This window comes from Hippichthys cyanospilos, chromosome 12, assembly GCF_059441005.1.
Source record: "Hippichthys cyanospilos isolate Australia breed blue-spotted pipefish chromosome 12, RoL_Hcya_1.0, whole genome shotgun sequence".
NCBI classification, from domain to species: Eukaryota; Metazoa; Chordata; class Actinopteri; order Syngnathiformes; family Syngnathidae; genus Hippichthys; species Hippichthys cyanospilos.
In genome coordinates, this window is record NC_142380.1 from 16828196 (window position 1) to 16848065 (window position 19870).

At 39.5% G+C, this 19870-nt stretch overlaps 2 protein-coding genes and 2 long non-coding RNA genes across 6 annotated transcripts in view; 1 reads left to right on the forward strand and 3 right to left on the reverse strand.

Annotated features, from left to right (window-relative positions):
• LOC148415129 (uncharacterized) overlaps positions 1-2113 on the reverse strand; it is a 61880-nt gene extending 59767 nt beyond the window's left edge. For 2 of the 3 annotated variants that reach the window (XR_015867510.1, XR_015867511.1), the window contains exons 1-2: positions 1800-2113; positions 1136-1236 (exon numbers count right to left, since the gene is read on the reverse strand). This is a non-coding gene — a long non-coding RNA (uncharacterized LOC148415129). Of the gene's footprint in view, positions 1-352; positions 478-1135; positions 1237-1799 lie in introns of those variants that run through there. The other variant, XR_015867512.1, reaches the window with a different exon arrangement.
• Positions 2114-2804: 691 nt separating this feature from the next.
• LOC148415132 (uncharacterized) lies at positions 2805-3548 on the reverse strand. The gene is made up of 3 exons (XR_015867380.1): positions 3253-3548; positions 3049-3105; positions 2805-2873 (listed from the first exon to the last, which is right to left on the reverse strand). It is a non-coding gene; the product is annotated as an uncharacterized LOC148415132 (long non-coding RNA).
• Positions 3549-7193: 3645 nt separating this feature from the next.
• LOC148415133 (V-type proton ATPase subunit F) lies at positions 7194-11034 on the forward strand. The gene is made up of 2 exons (XM_088428663.1): positions 7194-7413; positions 8959-11034. The coding sequence occupies exons 1-2, from the start codon at positions 7256-7258 to the stop codon at positions 9158-9160; spliced, it is 360 nt and encodes a 119-aa protein (XP_088284789.1). The 5' UTR covers positions 7194-7255; the 3' UTR covers positions 9161-11034.
• A 5-nt stretch (positions 11035-11039) lies between these two features.
• Positions 11040-19870, reverse strand: part of LOC148415134 (uncharacterized) — an 86398-nt gene continuing 77567 nt past the window's right edge. Inside the window, exon 16 of the mRNA XM_088428661.1 lies at positions 11040-18395. Coding sequence (XP_088284787.1) covers positions 18391-18395 — 5 coding nt within the window. The 3' untranslated portion in view covers positions 11040-18390. The remainder of the gene's footprint in view (positions 18396-19870) is intronic.

Sequence of the window (19870 nt, forward strand, 5' to 3'; positions counted from 1 at the left end):
CACAAGAATAATTTTAAACTGAGCAAAGCAAAAATACATTGAAAATTCACATATCAAAGTTAGGCATTGCTATTTTTGTGGCGCAACAAAATTATTTATATAAACAAACTAATGAGACTACGCTGCACAAAAATTGTGATTAGTTGTTGCACAATATTTTGAGGCAATCACAGCAGTGCAAGAAATGTTTTGAAAAATAATAGAATCGTGATTTTGCATTTTTTTTGTATAGCCCTAAATCACCGAAGTCTCAAAAGGGCTTCACAGATGAAAAGAGGTCATGTAGAGACTTCTTTCGAAAAAATAAGTCATACAGAGACATCTTTTCAGTGTAAGGTACACAACAGCATCACCTGTCAAAGCTCCCAGAAGGGGAAAGAAAAACTCAAAAACCCCAAATAGGGGAAAATCAGAAACCTCCAGAAGGGACCACAGGTGGGAGGAGCCCCCTTCCAGGCCCACAGGTTGAAATGGATGCTGCAAGTAGAAGGGAGTACAAAAGCTCTGATTCTGATCCATTCTCTGGTTTGCTGTTCATTTTGATTTTTTTTTTTTTAAGATAATTTGTTTTCAAATCTTGAAATAGTTTCACCTCATCTTACATTTCTGCACTCCTTCACCCCTTCGCACCTGCCTGCTTCCTAAGGTCATCTGACACTATTGGAAGGCTAAGAGGAGGCTCAGGAGGGATCAAGTCTTTTCTGTAGCAGATCCCATTCTTTGGAACTTCGAATCCCGCAAAATGTTAGATAAAATCTCTCTGTCTATTCATAAAACAAATCTAGTGTTTTAACTGTCATCGTAATTGTATAACAAATTTTTGCTTGATACACAGCATATTGCAGAGGTGGATGTTTTAAAGTGCTCTTGAAATAAAGATGAGTTGAGCTAATAGGTGGGTCTTAAAATTTGTAAGAATGTGGTTTGGGGTTGAGATCTTAAGAACTGTTTCAATTTATGCAAAATACACATGATTGCATAAATTAATTATACAATAACCGTGCAATTTAAGATTAAAAATCAATTACATGTGTTCTTCTTAAACAAACATGCAAACATTTTAACAGCAGCATAATTGTACATAATATACCAGAAATCTAAGAAAAATATATCAGAAATCTGCAATATGTCTTACCTTAATATTGTTTTTCCATGATGCAAAATGCTCCTTGCATTTTTTCTCTGCAGAAAAGTTCGTCTGAGTGTTTAATATGCAATGCTTCGTCTGAAAGGACGCTGGGATAAAGCACAAGAAAAGAAAGGGACAAATGGAGGCCAGGTCTAATACTCAACAGCTCCTCGAGTACTGTAAATACTCTAACAATAGCAGCTTCTACAGGCAGGCTTCAAATTTAAGACACACACGGTGCTTCACTCCTTTCCTCTGTGCACATGCACATGATTGCATAAGTGAATGATACAAGGACTGTGGACAGCTGAGAATGGCACATTAAACGAGCGGCTTACAGTTCATCCTCATCCTTGATGCCGGGAATAGATTAAAGTTAACTAATAGGTGTTAGAAATGTACAGTCAAATACATAAATGATGTGATTAAGTATGATTAAGGATTTGTTTCTGTTGTAACCATAATCTGTATGTTTCAAATGTTTTTCTGTGTGTACAAACCAAAACTGTGTCGGTTTCAAATTCACAACTATGTACGGATCTCCTCTGTGGCTTGCCACCTGTGAGTCCGAATGACAACATGCAAGTTGGAATGTCAGACGTTATGTCAGGCTACCGCCAAATTCACAGGAAAATTAAGGTAATCGAGCAAGATTCCTGGGTTCGTGTACCTTGCGTCCATTCTTTTTCCTTTCAGTGTCGGCCTGTTCTCCGTCAACCTCTAGCTCCTGTTCCCCGGGCTGTCTCTCGTCTTTGTTCCAAGTCAGCTCCAGGGCTCCCTCTCTGCTCCTAGTCAGTGTCAAGCCTCGGTCTCTGCTCCAGGTTGGCGTCAGGTATCTGTTCCTACTGTGGCGCAGGTAGCCGCCGCCCTCCATGCCTGCAGTTGTGGTCCAGAAGCTGCTCTCCATCCCAACCAAGGCGGCACATGTCCGGCGACGCAATTTCGGCCGCTGTCCTCTATCCGAGTTTTCGCAGCGAACGTCTTAAGGGCACCATCCATCCGAGTTCCGGCAGCACACGCCCTGTGGACAATCACCCACCTGTTCCACCAGATTCCTGATTGCCTGTTCCCATTCTTGCCTGTTCCCAACTAACCGGTGTCCAGTAGTGTTTCGGCTGGTTGTGTCTTGGGCTGCCTGTCCCCGTGCCTGCTGTCTCATCTTGCCTGCTACCCTTCCAAGGTCGGGGTACAGCCCATGGCGGGAGAAGGGGGGTGGGGGGCTTATGTCACAAAGTGTGCATGTCATAAGATCGTTGCGCACTCTCTTGGGAAGCTGCCAAGAGACACCTGCTGGATCCCAAACCTGCCGCTTCTGTACTATTGCTCTCTGAAGGTACCTTGTATTTATTTCACAACTGGTCTCAACTCCAACCTGCCTCAACAAGCTCTGGGGTCCTATTCGACACTGTGACAGTATAGATGAACCGAGCCCTTGTCTGATATTCTTTTATGTATTAACACAAACTGGGAAATACGACCGTATTTCAATTCCTTCAAACTTGCTATGCCTTTATGGTCTTTGACTGCTGCTTTAGCCTCGTATTGCCTCCCCTGGCATCTCTTACGAGGACTGTGTCAGAGCATTTTGATTGGAGCACTCGGAAGTATGATAAATCTAACATTAACTGTATTTCAGATTCATTATTTCAAATAAAATAATAAAATACTCACTGACCAAGTTACACTAGGGTATTCAACACTCCCTTCTGAGTTCCAGCGCCTTCACATTTTTCTGCGTGCAATCCTTTTGTAACAACAAAACAGAGCAAAACCAGCCATATGACATACTTGGGATAATACACACAAGCTAGTTTGGAAGTCTAGTATACAAATTTTTATTGAGAACTTCCTAGACTTATTTTGTAGTCCCTAGAGCCACAAAAGTCACTAAAATAGAAATTAGTGATGGGGAAACTTACATTAAAGATAAAGGCTGGTGAACAGGATCAATAAATTCCATTACATCTCAGTACCACCTGGAGGAATAAAAAATATCACAAGTGCTTCATGAAGCTTCATTTGTTCGTCACTAATAGAAATACACGTGCCTCCAATTATACTTTTTTTTCTCTAGATGCCATTAAATGCACGTGAAGCTTCGAGTAATGAATTCTTTTGCTCACCATTTGGCTTCAGCAGTCCAGTGCATCAAGGAGCTTCCTCTCACCATGACTAAAACTTAAAACCAAAGGACTTGGACACAAAAAAAGGGACGAAACCAATGGAAACTGGCAAACTATGTGGTACCAGGAAAAAACCCATGTGAGTATGTGAAGAACATGCAGACTGAACACTGAAAGGCTGGAGCCGGGTATTGGAGTAAGATCGCTCTCAAAAAGACGTATGCGTGTTTCACCATTCGTATGAGTACGACTCGCAAGACACAATTTCACATATTTGCGTGGATCTCTCCTTTGGATTCGTGAGTCTGATCCTTTGCATGGATGGATCTGAGCCTTTGGGATGAGTTGAATATGCAAATTGAGATGACGTCAAGCCAAGCTACCAGGCAAAGTCAGTCGATATGCGAGTCAGTCGCACCACGCGAGAGAAAAATGGCCGAAATTGACACCAAATTGACACCTGTCAATGGCTCATAAGGCTTCAATATTAAGGATAATGTATGCGCATTTTATTAATGTTCAAATTAGGTTTTTGTGGGCATTTAGGACCGTTTTTTACTTGCAAAATGTTTACTTGCTGATCTACTACAACGGAGATGAAATGGCAGGTTGAATATGGACGATATGTACACAAGAGGGACATCGCCCGTTACTTTGAGTTCATCAGACATAAAGACAACATTTTCTTCAGATAAACAATCCAAAGTGTCCTCTCCATCTCCATCACAGTCTGGGACAGCAATTGCACGGCACAAGACAGGAAGGCTCTTCAGCTTGTGATCAAGACCTCGCAGCGCATCTGTGGAGCAGCCTTATCCTCACTGCAGGACATTTACCACACCAGGGTTCTGCGGAGAACATGGAACATCATCAAGGACATGACACACCTACAAAACGACCTGTTTAAAATGCTGTCATTAGGCAGATGCAACAGGAGCCTGAGGGCCAGGACTGCCAGACCGGCAAACAGCTTCTACCCACAAGCCATCCGGAATCTCAACAAAATCCTCACAAACTAATCTGCCTCTTACTGCACGCATAAACATGAAAGTTTGCACTACATTATTAGCACCATTGTCTCTGTTGTTTATTGCCAATTATTTATTGTTCAATTATGGAATGCAGTCTGCTGCCCGGGGAAGAGAACAGAATAAGAATTTCATTGTATGGTACAACTATACATATGACAATAAGTCTCTTGAAATCTTCAAAAGCTGCAGTCCTTTTCAGTTGTTTACTGTTGTCTTCGATCCTTTTATGTTACATTTATTTATCTGTAAGACTGAAACACAAACGAATGAAGTCAAAGTCAAGTTTATTGTCAATTTCTTCACATGTGCTTAACATACAAAGGAATCGAAATTGCGTTTCTCACTATCCTCTGCGTTTAACATGTACAATAACAAAGTAAAAATAAAACATAAAATGTACCAGTCAAACATGCACATCACATGTAGAAAACCAAAACATAACTCACAAGCGATGCCTTTTGAAACACAGTGATTGGAAACTTCGAGAATGCCGTTTCTGTTAAGTGGCTGGAATCACGGAGAAAGACTGAATGCGCAATTTGATGATGTTATCAAACAAGCCCTGCGTGCTGTCACGGGCAGTTTAATGTGAACAGAAAATACATTACCAAAGAATGCCAAAAGAGGGAGGCAGAACAACACAAACACAGCCAACCCCACAGGTCATGACAATCCCGGCCTGGTATTACAAGAACAATACTTGGCAGAGTATGGCAATACTTGGAGAGCTAAGAATTATCTATGGTGATGATATGTTTAAAAAAAAAAAAAAAGGGATTTTTCAAAGATAAGCTGTTCAGTAATTATTCAAGGTTGATGAAATAGCACATTTTTTAAACCAACGTTCAGTTAGGACTAATAATAAACTTTTCACTTTGGCTAAGAAATCTGTGTCAACTGACTTTTGACTCATTCCAGTAATGCTTTGTCTTGACTCTGCATTTCCATGTTTTATCCGTGAGTCCCTTGGCCACAGTGCCTGCCTGAATGACAAAAACGACAATTACTTCACGATTGAGGTTCATCAATGGAACTCTGTTTGGATCTTCCATGGAGTCATTTCAACCTTGAGAATAACTTCCTTCTGCTCCTGGTGTTTACTGGTCTTGAGGGTCAAGTCCGACTCAATGTTGAGGTCAAATTTGTCCGCTCCTCCGCACCAGTCCTCATCCTCCATTCTTGTATATTCCCATTCCAGGCGAGCCAAAAAAAAAAACGGCACACCTGCAAGGGAGATAAAGTTCAATAAAATTCAGTTAAAAGTTCAATAGTTTGTCTGTTTTTACTGTATTTTCCCCCTATAATGCAGGATATCTCCCAGCTGTATTTTTCTAATAGAGTAGCATGTGTTAAATATACAATGAAAAAAGTGAAGATGAGCCTAACCCACTGCGGTTGGTTGGCAACCATGTCCCATGCCTACTGTATTAAGACAGGATATGTAGCTAAAGAAAATGGATGGACGGATGATCCATCAATCAAGAAACCAACCTTTTTAAAAAGACACATTTGTAAAGGGTGTATTTAACAAGGCATGTATTTAACATACTGTAAATTAAAAAAAAGAGGAAAGATTAAGTGACGTTGCAAAGGAGTACGTCAATATTTTTCAGTTTTACGCTCACATTTTCTTTTTTTACCGTAGACATCAAACAGTGATATGTAATCAAATGTCATTTAGTGACATCTAAAGCATGTCTTACTTTTTCTGAGGTCTGGTAGAAGGCCACAGAAGCGATGACCAGCTTGTGTTTGTCTTCTGTATTGCGCAAGAGCTGCAGCCAGTTGGATGCCGTGTCCTCGGCACAGTCTCTGATGATGCCCATGTTATGGTAGCTTTTTTTCCATTCACAGAACGGCCTTACTGTATGCTCAAGTTAGTCCTCTTTAGGTGGGTAGTAAAAATGGAGAATTGTTGCAGCATGAAAATGTATAGTTATTGCAAAAATATTATTAGCACTAGTTTGACCCTTTCCGCATAGGTCACATACTCATGCACCCAATTTTTCATTACATTATTCAAATTACATAACAAAAAATAATTGCATCTTTAATAATTCATCGTACCTGACTTTAAGTGCTCACATTACTTGACGTTTGGCATACGGTTTTCAGTTAACTAAAGAGATGTAGTGACGTCATATGCTCTTTCTTCTTTTTCATCTTTCTTCTGGACTCGAAATTCAGCATCCTAACACCCCCCCCCCCCCACACACACACACACACACACACACACACGCACGCACACGCACACAAAAAGCATCCTGGCCAATGGCAAACAGTCGTACTATCTCTGTGGGAGTCCATCTTTTTTTTTTTTTTAATAAATGTAGATACATACTTTATTCGATTGTTACCTGGTAAATTTTGCATTGGGTAAGAACAGATCAACAATGTACTTAATTCACAAATATTTGCGTAATAGATAATAATGAATACACAAATGGTACATTCTTCCTGAATTGGAAAATTCCAAATAATTATGAACGCACCTCAAGTCGAGCATGTGCATCGCGAGACGTCAACTTTCTTGTTAGCGGAATAGCCGCCAACGCCGGAGACTTGCTCTATTTTCTATGATGACGGTGACACCAACATTTTTTAAAATTATATATATATATTTTTTTATCATTTTATTACAGTGATCTTACTCCATTGGCGTGCTAATCCGTCTTCCACCATGGGGGGGAGGGGGGGTATAATAAAAAAAAAACACGGAACTTTCAGGAGGAAGATTGATATTAAGTAGTCAATAAAGTTATGAATGAACGGGAGAAAGTTAAAGCTGGTTGGCGAATGAAGACTTGAAAGCTCCCTTATTGCGGTCGGCTGTCTGTCGACTTCCGAGCCGCCAGAGGGTGCCCGCGTACGCCCAGGTCGAAGGTGACCAAAGTGCTGGTCAGCTGACTGTCACATGATCTGGCGCTCGGTAGCTCGCAGTTGGTTTTGGAAGCTTGGTTGCTCTATCTACGATGGCCGGCCGCGGGAAGCTGATCGCAGTCATCGGCGACGAGGACACTTGCACTGGTTTTCTGCTCGGTGGCATCGGCGAACTCAACAAGAACCGCAAACCCAATTTTTTGGTGGTGGAGAAGGACACTAGCATCACCGAGATCGAGGAGACCTTCAAGTAAGCACCGCTTTAGCAGTAGGGTTAGTCGTATACATTTCCTCTTTTTAATCGGGTAACGCCTGGTTAGCAGGAAAAAGAAGCCGAATAGAGCAAATTTAAGGCCTCATTCAAAAGTGGCCGAACGCGTCCTCCGAAATGCTGTCATGCGGAACTGCACGTGACATTTCCAGTCAAAAATACAGCTTTTATTGAACCGCGAAAGCAGTGCATTTACACGCTTAGATTAGTCATATCTGTTTGAACGTGAGCCGATGTGCTTTTTGTTAGAGCGTCTACATGCAATTCATTTCTTAAACCAAAGAATTGTGAGAGCCGAATGAAATGCCGAATTGTCACGCCCACTCTGATCGATTACGATACACACTTTTGATTATCCAAAACGGTTACAGCAACAGAAAATTTCTTGTTTTAATCCTTTCACTACCGGTTCTTTTTTTCTCGAAAAAAGTGTTCATGGCATACATTACTTGTTTATAAGTCTAGGATACTTGGAAAATTGGTTAAAAATCCCAATTCCATTTCCACCAAGAAATACCTTTTGGACTGTATATCCCTTAGACTAGCGCTCCCCAACCTTTTTATCACCACGGACCGGTCAACGTCTTTTTTTTAAATTTATTTTAGTTTATTATTATTTTTTGTAAGTATCAAGCCTTGAAGCCTTGTTTACATACTGATTGTTAAAAAAAAAGGCAATAAATGGACGTGTTTGACCAAACATGATGTATAATCATGTTAAATAATTGTGATTTCAATGTTAACCAAAATAATTGTGATTATTATTTTGGACCTAATTGTGCAGCCCTAGTCTACATTAAAACAAAGACTTCTTTTTAATTAAATCAGAATGTGGAAGGGCAGTTGTTTTATTTTTTGATTCAGTCGTTAATGTAATGTAGCCTTTTCAAGTAGAAATGTCAACAATTTAATACACAGCTCTTGTTGGAAAAGTAAAAAAAAAAGATTTTACTCTATATTTGTTCTTAGTTTGAGAGCAAGCAAAGCTTCTTAAGCATGACTACTTTGACCTCTAATCTTGATCAAGGCTTCCAAAAGGTCGTTGTCGTCTTTGTTTCACTTGGTGTACTCCTTACTTCTGCTGACACATTTTTTTTCTAAACAAAATAACTCCAAATAATGGGTAATGACTTGTTTTTCCCGCTTCCGCCTTCTACTGTATATAAATAGCAGTTTGAGTGGATTAACGCGCATGAAGTTCATACGTGACTGGTTGCTCTCACCCACTGTTGTTTGTGATGGGCTTGCTTGGCACTCTAACGTGAGCTTTGCTATTGGCTAACCCCCTTTTAATGGGTGCACATTTCCCGTTCAAAAACAGGAAGAAGCTTCAGGGAAAATGTCAACTTTTTGGGTGTGACTCGGGGAATTCTGCAAAGCTTTTTTCAGACGTCTGGTTTCATAGTGCATCTTTCTTCTATGACTACCCACTTCTTGTAATCTGACTTTGTAGTGTTTTTTTTTTTTTTTTCTTTTAAAGGCAAGCACGATGACAGTCTGTTTTTGTTTTTTTCTGGGTGCCAGGAGTTTCCTGTCTCGCAATGACATCGGCATCATCCTCATCAACCAGTTCATCGCCGAAATGATTCGTCACGCCATTGATGCCCACATGCAGTCCATCCCAGCTGTGCTGGAGATCCCGTCCAAGGAACATCCTTATGACGCTTCCAAGGACTCCATCCTGCGGCGGGCCAAGGGCATGTTCTCGGCTGAAGACTTTCGATAAAACAATGAATAATATTATATATTATGAATAATATTTAATGTTTTTGGTCATGGGAGCAAAAGTGTACATCTTGTCTCTTGTTTGCTGCTTCCCACAAATTCAAAATGTGTCAATTGATTTACCGTATTGTGTATGGAGTGATTGTAAAGTGTAATAGCTGTCGTGACCTTCAACTTTCTCGTGTAGCTACCTGGTCATCCGGATCTTTTCTTTCTCAGTGATTCTTGTATTTCTTAAAAACTGCAAAATAGCACAACAAAAATTTGAACTGCAAATGATCATGGTGGTGCTTTCAGTTCTATAAACCAGAAGAAAAATGAGGGAATATATTACAGCAACTAGTTAATGAAAATGGAAGGGAGAACGAGGGATTTTTTTGGACACAAATTAAAAAAAAAAAAAATGGAATATAAAAAATTTAGAGCCATAGTTGGTCCACTTTGTTCAATCTATTCATGCAAAAGAAGCGAGCGATTAGAATTAATGAAGGCACATCTAAATTTGAATGTTTACCAATAGAAAACTCAAAATGGGGAAATCATTGAAAACAAATGGAACAATATGACTAATTTAGTATCTGCCTCACTTGGGATAACGGTTGCCCCTTGAGTCCTATTACCAATGTACATCGCATATTTTCTAATTGTAGTTTTGCGTTATATTTTGCCCAGAAACAAAATCTTGAATGTTTGTCGAGTCTGAAGAATTATTTTAAAGAGCCAGAATAATAATCACGCGTGTTTTGGCATTGTTATATTGTGCCCTCCTTTTGGAGAGATGTTGACAAAATGTTGAAGAAAAAAATTATACACCTACCTTGAGAGTCATATTTATAGGTATTATTTCATTGTGGTATTTTAAATGAAAACTCTGGGTGTATTTTCATGCAATACCATAGTGTCCTTTGCACAGTGTTTTATTTATTTTTTTTGGTTTGTTTTTGTTTTTTTACTATTGAGGAGAGATTGTTCTATTATTTGATAAATCTATCAAGATTCTCTACTTTACATTGGTTCAATGAAATAAATAAATAAACAAATCCTTGTTAAAGCCCTGGTGGACATTTTGACCTAACTCGGGCTTTTGGATGGAAAAGCATGCAAAAAAACAAAAAATCAAAACACTAGGAGGCTAAAATATTTAATCGATTGTCAAAACATGGCCACTTTCAATATGCTGTCCTACCGTCCCTTCTCAATGCTTGCAAACAGGAGCTCATGAGGTACAACCGAAAGGTGTCAAAGTTAGCCCATGTCGGGCTCGTTTACTGCCATTCAAATTTGGAAATATTGTCAGTTTTGGACATATATAAAACCCAATGTTTTATCATGCATTTCCCTCGATTTTTTTAGCATCAATCCTTTCAACGTCAACGGTGTGCAAAACAAGTTTTTGTGTTGACACCCCAAAACCACTGGGTGGCACTAGCCTCCAACATAAGACGTTTGCAAAACTTTCATTGACTTGGATGATTGGCTTAGCCCGGACTCTCATAATGCAAACGTCTTCAAAAATCATAATACTCTAATTATGGCACAACTGTTCCTATTTCAATTTCATATTTCATATTCAGATAGGGCTGATGCAACTGAACATTTTGAGTGGTTGAAATATTTATATATATAAGACAATGTTATAACCCTTTCAAAGTCAGCCCAAGTTGGGTGATGATAAGGCCAGGCTAGTGAAAAATCTCCTGGCACCCAGGGGTTAAAATAGCAAAATCGTCAGATGGTCAATTAGTGCAGGCCCTCTGTGGTCCTATTGAGAAATTGTGCCCACATACATCATTCAAGTTGCAGCTCTGAAATCAATGCTGTCTTTTGAAGTACAGTACATCATGTTCATAATAAAAGGTGGCAAAGAAATGACAACCTCATTCTTCACTCTTTTTTTTTTCATCTTTTTTATTTAATGATGAATATTCACATCACTGACAATCACAAAGAACATCTCTTTTATACCAAATAATCGGAACTGGAGGGGAAGATGATCTAGCTAAAAGATGGATTAATTGAACAACCAGCAGTTACTTTCATGTTTTTCACATGTTCTTCTCTGTGGCATTGTTCCCTACACAAGTGCACACACTACAGCAGGCCCATTCAAATACAATCTCTCGTTTTATAAATGTGGATGTACAGTTCAAAACTGCACAGCAAAACTATGTACTGTATACAAAATGGTATACCCTTAATGACCAAGTTTTATTTTTCCCATTTACGAATGTACTATTTTTTTTTTCTGGGATTAGGATTCAACATCTACATTTCAGTGCTGAAATGCTGACAAGGCATAATCCACCAACTCTTGGCTTTCATTTTTAACTTCGCAGATACATTTCAAAGTGTGTTCCGAGTGAAGTTGCATTTTGGATTGACTAAAATGGAACAAACCATTTTAATAGTACACATTAGTATTTTTGAGTTTTTAAAGTACCAGTCAATATTTTCCCTTGTTGATAGGTATGTCTACATCAGCATATTTGTTAAGGGACGGTTTAATAAGGAGCAATAATTTAATTGACATGCCAACGGACTACATATGATTGCTTACACCTAATCCATTTTGGTGAACGGGAGTGTTGTAATTCAGATGTCCCCAACCACCGGTCCGTGGATGAACTGGTACCAGGCCGCATGGGCCGCATCCGAATTAACGATGTTTTCGAACTGATTCAGTTTGTCCTTTAACAGTTCACTCACTTGTGCTTTGTCCGGCTTCATCTTTGTTTTCTGGCACCGCGTCTGTTCACAGTTGATTTTACATTTTGTAGTGAGGAAGGACGGTGTGTATTCTGTTGAGAGCAGTCAGCCAGCCCACGAGTGTCTGTTAGCTGTGATTTCTTTGCAACAATGTTGTCATTTATGATAATATGCCCACATTTAGTTTTTTATATTATTCCCTATCGGCATGGTTTGTAGTGCTGCCTTGTATGTGTTCTAGCTGGTTAGCTTTTTCATTTGCGCCAGATATTTCATATGCAAAGATTTTGCATTGATAACTACAGTACTCATTTGCGTCTAATTAACATTCTGTATTAAAATGAATCGCATTTGTAATTCAGTTATATAATTGATTTAATTAATGTAATTTGTATACATTTTTGTACATTTGAGGCAGCAGCCTCATAAGTATTTTCGAGACTCAGGCAAGCTGAGGGCTCTCATTTGTCGTTATGGTGAACTCATATTTTATGCGCACTTCATATTCATATATTCGAAAAATCTCAAGCATTGACAGGTCCGCGGTGATGTAAAGGTTGGGGACTCCTGTTGTAATTGAAAGAAAGGGCTCGCCAGTACGTGTCTGACAATTGTACCAAATACTCCCAAAAGTAGACCTTTTACTTTGGCTGATTCCAGTTTGGAAATGTTTGGAATCGTGCCCGTTTCTAATCACTTGCTTGGCCTTTCGACGGGTTTTCCAATCCGATTTTTGATCTGTCTTCCAAAGCAGAACAGGAAAAGCCCTCATACATGGATTCTTTAATACGTTTTAAAACATTCTTGATATACGAGTCCTTGAATTTTGACTACACAAAGCAAAAGTTTGTTTTCCTTTGTCGCACATTTAATAAAATGATAATACCATTAAAGTTATAACAGGTTAATGAACATAAATATTCATCTGTCACCATCCACAAAGCCCTGTGAAGAGAGATTTTTCGTGTGTTTTTGAATTACATCAGGAGTGATAAAAGGCGGTGCTATCTATATACAGGGGGTAGTGAAATCCTAGTGGGAAAGGTTAATTTCCAGTAATATAATCGGAAAGAACACCTATGAGTAGGCTCTAATCATTATTATTTAGTGTAATTTGCAGTGCTACATCATGGCCTGGATCCTCCACAGGTTATTTTTGATTCCGCAAGTACAATCCTAATGTGAAACCAATATTGTCATGTTTATAATATCACTCTAATATTATATCATTATAATATCACTCCTTCAATTTGAAGTGCTAACATTGCGACTGTGGTTCTTTGCGACTGACTCATGCATGTCAAGTTTGCTTGACTTTTACACCTAAACTGCAGAGCTGTGAGGCTCCCTTTTGTCAAAAACTTTTCTACCAGCACAGTAGTGAGACTTTTTGACCCTAAAAAGAGTAAAGTGTAACTTAACAAATCACCACAGACTGTCGCCATTTAATCGGAGACCTCAAAGTTGGTTATAGCTATGATAGGGTTATTAATCAATGGTCGACAACATTTATTTGCTGGTCCGACATTCGTCAGAGCCCCGCCCCCTTTCTGTCACTGTCTCTCTGTCATTTTTTCCAAGCCATACAAAATTGTCATCATCGGTCCGTCAGTCCGTTGCAGTCCGGTGTATTTTGAATTTACTAAAAAACATCTTAATTGAATTGAATTAAAAAAAACTTCTATCTTGCATTTCTTTGCCAAGGGCCAAGCATTTGTCTAAGAAAAAAACAAAAAATAATTTCAGAGGTGGGCCCTTAGAATCACCATCAGAATAAAATGACTAGGCATACGACATATTGAAGTGTAGAAACAAAACATAATTATGCAGAGGTTAGGTGAGGGCAAACCATACGCGCTACTTTTTAAAAGTTGTTACAAGTATAGCCAGTAGCACAACATCAATGACCAACGTTTCACCAGAATCCACCAAACTGACTAGAATGGAGGCATATCATAGATGCAACTCATGGTCACATACACGTAACTCAAATCCAAGACATTCAAATTATTACATGTTCGCGTTGTTATACACATGAAAACTTACTATTCCTATCAAGGTGTTGTTATCAATTTTGTTTCACACATGATTCACATATTTCACCAATAGTTACCTCATGGATATGATTTTGAGCGTACAGCACAATATCAAGTATGAGTATACAGTGCTGTCATTTTCTAGATTTTCCTGTTATTTTAATTACCATAAATTTAATTACCAAGACTGATTGCTTCCCAAAAGTACACAAATGTACACGCTTGACTTTACTTATAGTGCTGTAATGTAAAACAGGTTCCAATCAAAGTTCAAAGTGCACAAAACTTTTGGCGTTTCAAGGGGAGCTGTACATAATATGATTTGGATAGTATTTATGTGCCAGACAAAAACATGAATAGCGTGAGACACAGCTCAGCTTTCTGAGATCGCCTTAAGGTTTCTGAGCCAGACTCTCAGTGTTCCAGAGGCTAAGCAGCACTCTACAAGATGGTTGAGGTGGCAACACTTCACACATCTGACATCTCCTGCTACAAAACCTTTATTGTTTAACTCTTTCAGTGCCAAGCGTTATCGGAAAAGGCAACTTCGAGAGTGCCACTATATTTAGCATTTTCACTCATCTTTCAAGGCCGGCAGAATGTTATGTGTTGTGTCGATGTAAACATGGGTGATATCATATGACCTATTTCCATTCCTTACTTAGAATTACAAGTATGTACTGTGTGTAATGTATGTATGGCAACACTGCCCTCTAATGGTCACAGTTATCACTCTAATGCTCAATTGGCTTTTATTAGATAAGCACTAGTCAAGGGTGTCGGCTACCCTCCATAAAAAATGTGTTTGATGACAAACGTATTATTTTTTTCTATTACTATTTTAAAAGACGTTTATTCTCGCCCATGGCACTGAAAGAGTTAAGTGTGGGCCACTAAAGTGGAAATCTGTGAACTAAAGGCTCTAGTCCAAGTCGATGTTGGGCAGAACCTCTATCACACAAAACATTCTCTCCGTAAATTGGTGCGTCACAGTGTAAAAAGCGAAAATGTTGTTAATGGAGACAACTCTTTAAGTTAAGCAAAAATAATGCTCCATTGCAGTTTGGGTTGATTCGCTGAATATCCTTCAATAACCCTTAGGAGAACAAAAACACACTATCCATCATTACTTAATGAGCCCTAACAACAGTACAAGCAGATCATCAATGCTGAAATGTAGCTGCATTGACAGCGCTTGTGTTTTTTTATAAATAGTTTTTTTTCTTGCAATATTAATAATTAGAATGTTTGATTATAATCTGTTATGTCCTTACCCAAACATCAACGAAGCAAAGCATAACATACTGAACAAATTGTTTTAAAAACATCTAGAAAGGAAAACCCCAGCAACTTCTTTGTATTTACACTACAAATCCCTGGAAAAGCAAAAAAAAAAAAACAAAACAAAAAAAACAATCCTTGGTATCAGTATCTTTTCAGAGTGGTTCACATGATGTCAAAGTAACAAAAAAAAATCCACACTTTAATTCATTTGATTGCAATGTTTTTTTTTTTTACATTTCTGGCATTCTGCTAAAAGCTACCTTTTTCTGCCTGTGTGTCTGTATGGGTATATAATTGTAAGTGTCTCCCTTTGGGATCACTGTATTGCTCTAATCGACGCCGAATGAAATACGGGATGTGGAATGAAAATGACTCGATAGCTGGGCGCGCTAAGCCTATGATGAACATGATACAGTAGGAATATCAAATCAACATAGCTCACCGATGTTTTAACTGCAACAACCTGACTTGCTGTGCATTATGGGTATGTCTTTGCATGCATATGTCATTGATGGAGATCAGAATGACGCAGGTTTCATCACTGTTTCATCACTTCGAGACCCAATGTACGCCGATCAACGTAGCCTAACGCAAACGAACCATTGTGAAGAAAAATTGTGTTTGGCTGGAAACCAATTCAAGTTGTACCTTGCCTACTGCCTGGCAACTTGTGGGATAGGCTCCTGCAAGCCCGCAACCCTCGTGAGGAAAAGCGGATAAGATAATGAATATTCTTACAATCGGTTGACAACCGTCAATTTACTGAAGCGGTGCAAATGGAGAAATTGCAATGCTGTATCGGGTTTTGAAGTTCCGCATGCAGCATACTGTAGCAATAACAATGAAGAGTGTGAATACTTTGAGAGGCGATTGGCAGAGGTTGTTTGACTCATTTACTGACTGTACCTGCCAACAGATGCTCTCCATGTTTTGTTTCCTAGCCACAGGTACATATGAGACTATAAGTACAGTAATCCCTCGTTTTTTGCGGTTAATGGGGAACGGACCCCCCCACGATATGTGAAAGACCGCAAAGTAGCATCATGCCCCCGGTGGAATTTTCATGCATGTGTATGTGGGTACCTGAATTTTTTTGAAATGTGAAAGTATTTATTATTTACATATTTAAGACAAATATTACTGCAGTACACATATTACTTTATTTACTTAAATTATTAAACTTCATACAGTAACCGTACTGTTATCCCTTCCCATCCCTTTGGCTGTAGTCTTATAGAGAGCCGCGGTTGTATTGGCAGCGCCCCAAAGTCTTACAATCAGAGTTTACACTTGAAATTTCAATTTATTACAAAAGAAATCTTGGTAAGAGATTTACCACGCTCCAGTGCAGCGCTGCTTTCTCCTCCTCCATCTTCGTGTTAACCTAACCTACGTCTGTGAGTTTAATGGGGGAGATGGGCCCTCCTATAAGACACGTGATTGGCCCCTGGTGCCGCCATCATGAGGCACTGGCCGAGTTGTCCTCAGTTAGACCATCTAGTGCTCCGTTTTTGGTGCCCAATGAATTTCTGCACGACAACGCATTGAGTTTCCACACGGTCAGAATGTAGCAGTGCACGCTCGGGATATAGTTCCAAATGTGTTCAAGAATAGGGGTACTTGAAGCAAAAACAAGTTATGAACTGAACCTTGTTTTTTTTTTGTTATATGTCATTAATTTTCCCAGGCAGTGACTTTCTTTTTTTTGATTCCCATTCATTCATTAATATAATCAAGCTAATAAACAGACTTAAAAAGCATACACCAATGTCACGTTGCAATTTTGTCGCAATGTGACCGAGACAGCAAACTACATAGTTGGCAAATTTAACATTCGCTAGGTTCGGCAACAATCGCAGCTCCTTAAGGTACGGCCTCAAGCGATTAAGAATGAAAACATCATTCATGCAGATAAGAATTAAGCTTCGACCTTAGTAGCTCCATCTATCCTGCCAGATTATGTGGGGACGTTTTCCCACAAAAATGTACGAATGTGAAGTAACCTAAACATGCTGCTCAAGTCTTGTGCTAAAACCATGTGTTCAGTGTCCAAGTGTTGCAAACACCTTTATAAGTAGAATGCAAGAGTATGCTTTAGTAGTGTCGATACATTTACTAAACACAGACAAAGCAGCCCACTTTAAGGCTGATCTATCAACGACGATTATCACATACAGCCTACTGAAGATTAATGTTTTCGTGCCACAATTTATATGCAATGCACTTTTTAAAGGTGCAGCAGCAAGCAGTTTACCTCAGAAAAATCAAATGCAGACAAATTAGGGAGACACAGCCATTAAATGCAGATGCTCAAAGCTGAACTTTTCAAGAAGTCACGCATTTGAGGACAATCTCTACCTGGACCAATATAGCTGTTATACCGAAAAGCATGAGAAAAGGCAATCGCAAAATGACTTCTATTGCTTTTTGCCTTTACCTCCATGACCACATTTAATTGATTGCATTTTTCCCTATAAGCTGTTCAATCATCCACTGTCTTTTCCTTGTTTCATACTACCATGAAATTGATAACAAATGTGTAACTGCAGATATAAGGGATTCAATTGAGACAATGCTAATAAGCTCTACGTAGTTAGCTACAGTGACACAGTGCAGCGCTGTAGTTACCAAAGATTTACAAATCATTCACCGTTGGCTAAGAGGATCCATTTAAAGCAGACTGGGAATTATTTGCTATCAAGCAGACTTCATAAGTACGCTTCAGTAGGTTAGGAAGGCATGGCGATGGGTTACGAATGGAGGTGAACAGATTATGTTTAGCTACTCGTTAGAGGATTAGTGAGTGGATTGATAAATTACTGAAGTAGGTGAAATGATTGTGAAAAAAATTGTCCAACTCAAAGCATTTCGATGAATAGTTGGATGTAGAGTGAGGGGCGGGTTTAGATTTGCATTTACGTCCTCTACGCCAGTGCTCATGAGGAGTACTATGAGACAGAAGTTTCACAGACAAACAACAAGTGTTCTTCTCTATGGTGCGGAGAGCCAAAGGTCGACCCACTGGCATGGAAGGTCAAGGTTGGCAGGCAGCGGAGCTCAGAGAAACACTAAGAGGCGGACGGACGTTCGGTTTGGTGCTGCGGGAGGCGAGATGGAGGGCAGGGCCAAAGGGAAGTGACCATGGAGGTTGGTTGGTCAGCCGGCGAGTGCTCGTCGTACCCCACCAAAACTCTTGTGCTGACATTCAATCTGCGAGAGGGAGGAAGCCCAAGTTGTAACAATCAGTTACAACATTCTCAGAAGTACAGGTCTTACTTTTGTGTTGAGATTGAATGCAATTTATGTTCACTTCTATGTTTATTGTTTGGAAACATGCGGTCAAAAAATGAGAGGTATTCACTTGAAAAAAATGTGCAGATGTGAACTGAAAGTTATTCCAGATCATAAAGTTTATTATTACTGGGCTGGCAATGATTACGTTGGATCATTCACCGCCGCTGCCATTGACTGGTCCTGAATAACAAATCTTTGCCAAAATAAACATTTTTCTGACATTTTAAGGCAGGGGTCACCCACGTGGAGCTGACGGGCACCAGGTAAAGTGTCATATCAGTAGCCTGTGGGCCTGCTTCAAAGATAGATAACAAGTGATGTGCCATTGTCATTTCCTAAAATGTTGCTCAGTACAAAATAGAGCAGAGAGACTCTTGACAATTAAGAGAAAGTTCCATCCTGATACTAGCCACATTTGCTTTCAGTACAACTGAGATATGATTTTAAAACTTGGAAAATTTTACACGCCTTGGCTCCTTCCTATCCCGTCGACTTAGTATCTCCCTATGTTCCGTCCCGACAACTTCGGTCACAAAACGCTGGTTTGTCAATGACCCCACGGGCTGAAAAGAAGTCTGCTGGATCCAGTCCTCTGGAATGCCTTAGCAACGGAAGTTCGCACAGCCACCTCAGGAGAGATCTTTAAATCCTGACTGCAAACACATTTCTACACTCAAGCATTTAGTTAGCGGGTCTGTCTGACTGCAGCTTCCTTCTCCTTCCGGCCCCTTCTCCTGGTTTAGAGAGGGGGCTAGATGGTGAGAGACCAATTCAATGCTGTTATGTGGACCTGTGCCGATGGACTGATGCAGGTTTTGTTAGTATGGAGCCACTAGGCCGGACTGTGAGGAGGATCTTACCCTATCAAGGCATCTTTGCACTGGAGACTTAGTGCTTAATATGGCACAACATGTTATTTTTAGCATTCGGCATCTAGTGCAACTTGTTGAGCCTGGAAAGGGGCTCCTCCCAGCGGCGGTCCCTCCTGAAGGTTTCCCATTTTCTCCAGATGGGGTTTTTGAGTTTTTACTTCTTCTGGTTCTTCTTCTTCTTCACTTTGTTCAAGGAATGCCATTGTGTGTTTGTGATGTTCTGTATGAATTTCACCTGTGAACCCCTTTGTTGATTGTGGTGATTCAGGGCTATACAAATAAACTTGAAAATTATAATATTTGCAGAAACATACAGAGATTGCATGAAACGGTCTTCCATAATTTGATTCAACATTTTAAAACCTAAATCATTGTTGATGATTAGCATGAAACATTTGGTTTCGTGTCTTGACATGGATGAATTTAATCAATGAAAACATAATTCTTTGATGTAATTTTGTTTATTTTTGATCCATCAATTTCATTTTTCATCAAAATGGTCACCCTCTTACGTTTATC

Coding starts and splice junctions, on each gene's coding strand:
- LOC148415133 (XM_088428663.1), top strand. CDS start 7,256: ATGGCCGGCCGCGGGAAGCTGATCGCAGTCATCGGCGACGAGGACACT. Junction 7,414..8,958: donor GAGATCGAGGAGACCTTCAA/GTAAGCACCGCT, acceptor TCTGGGTGCCAG/GAGTTTCCTGTCTCGCAATG.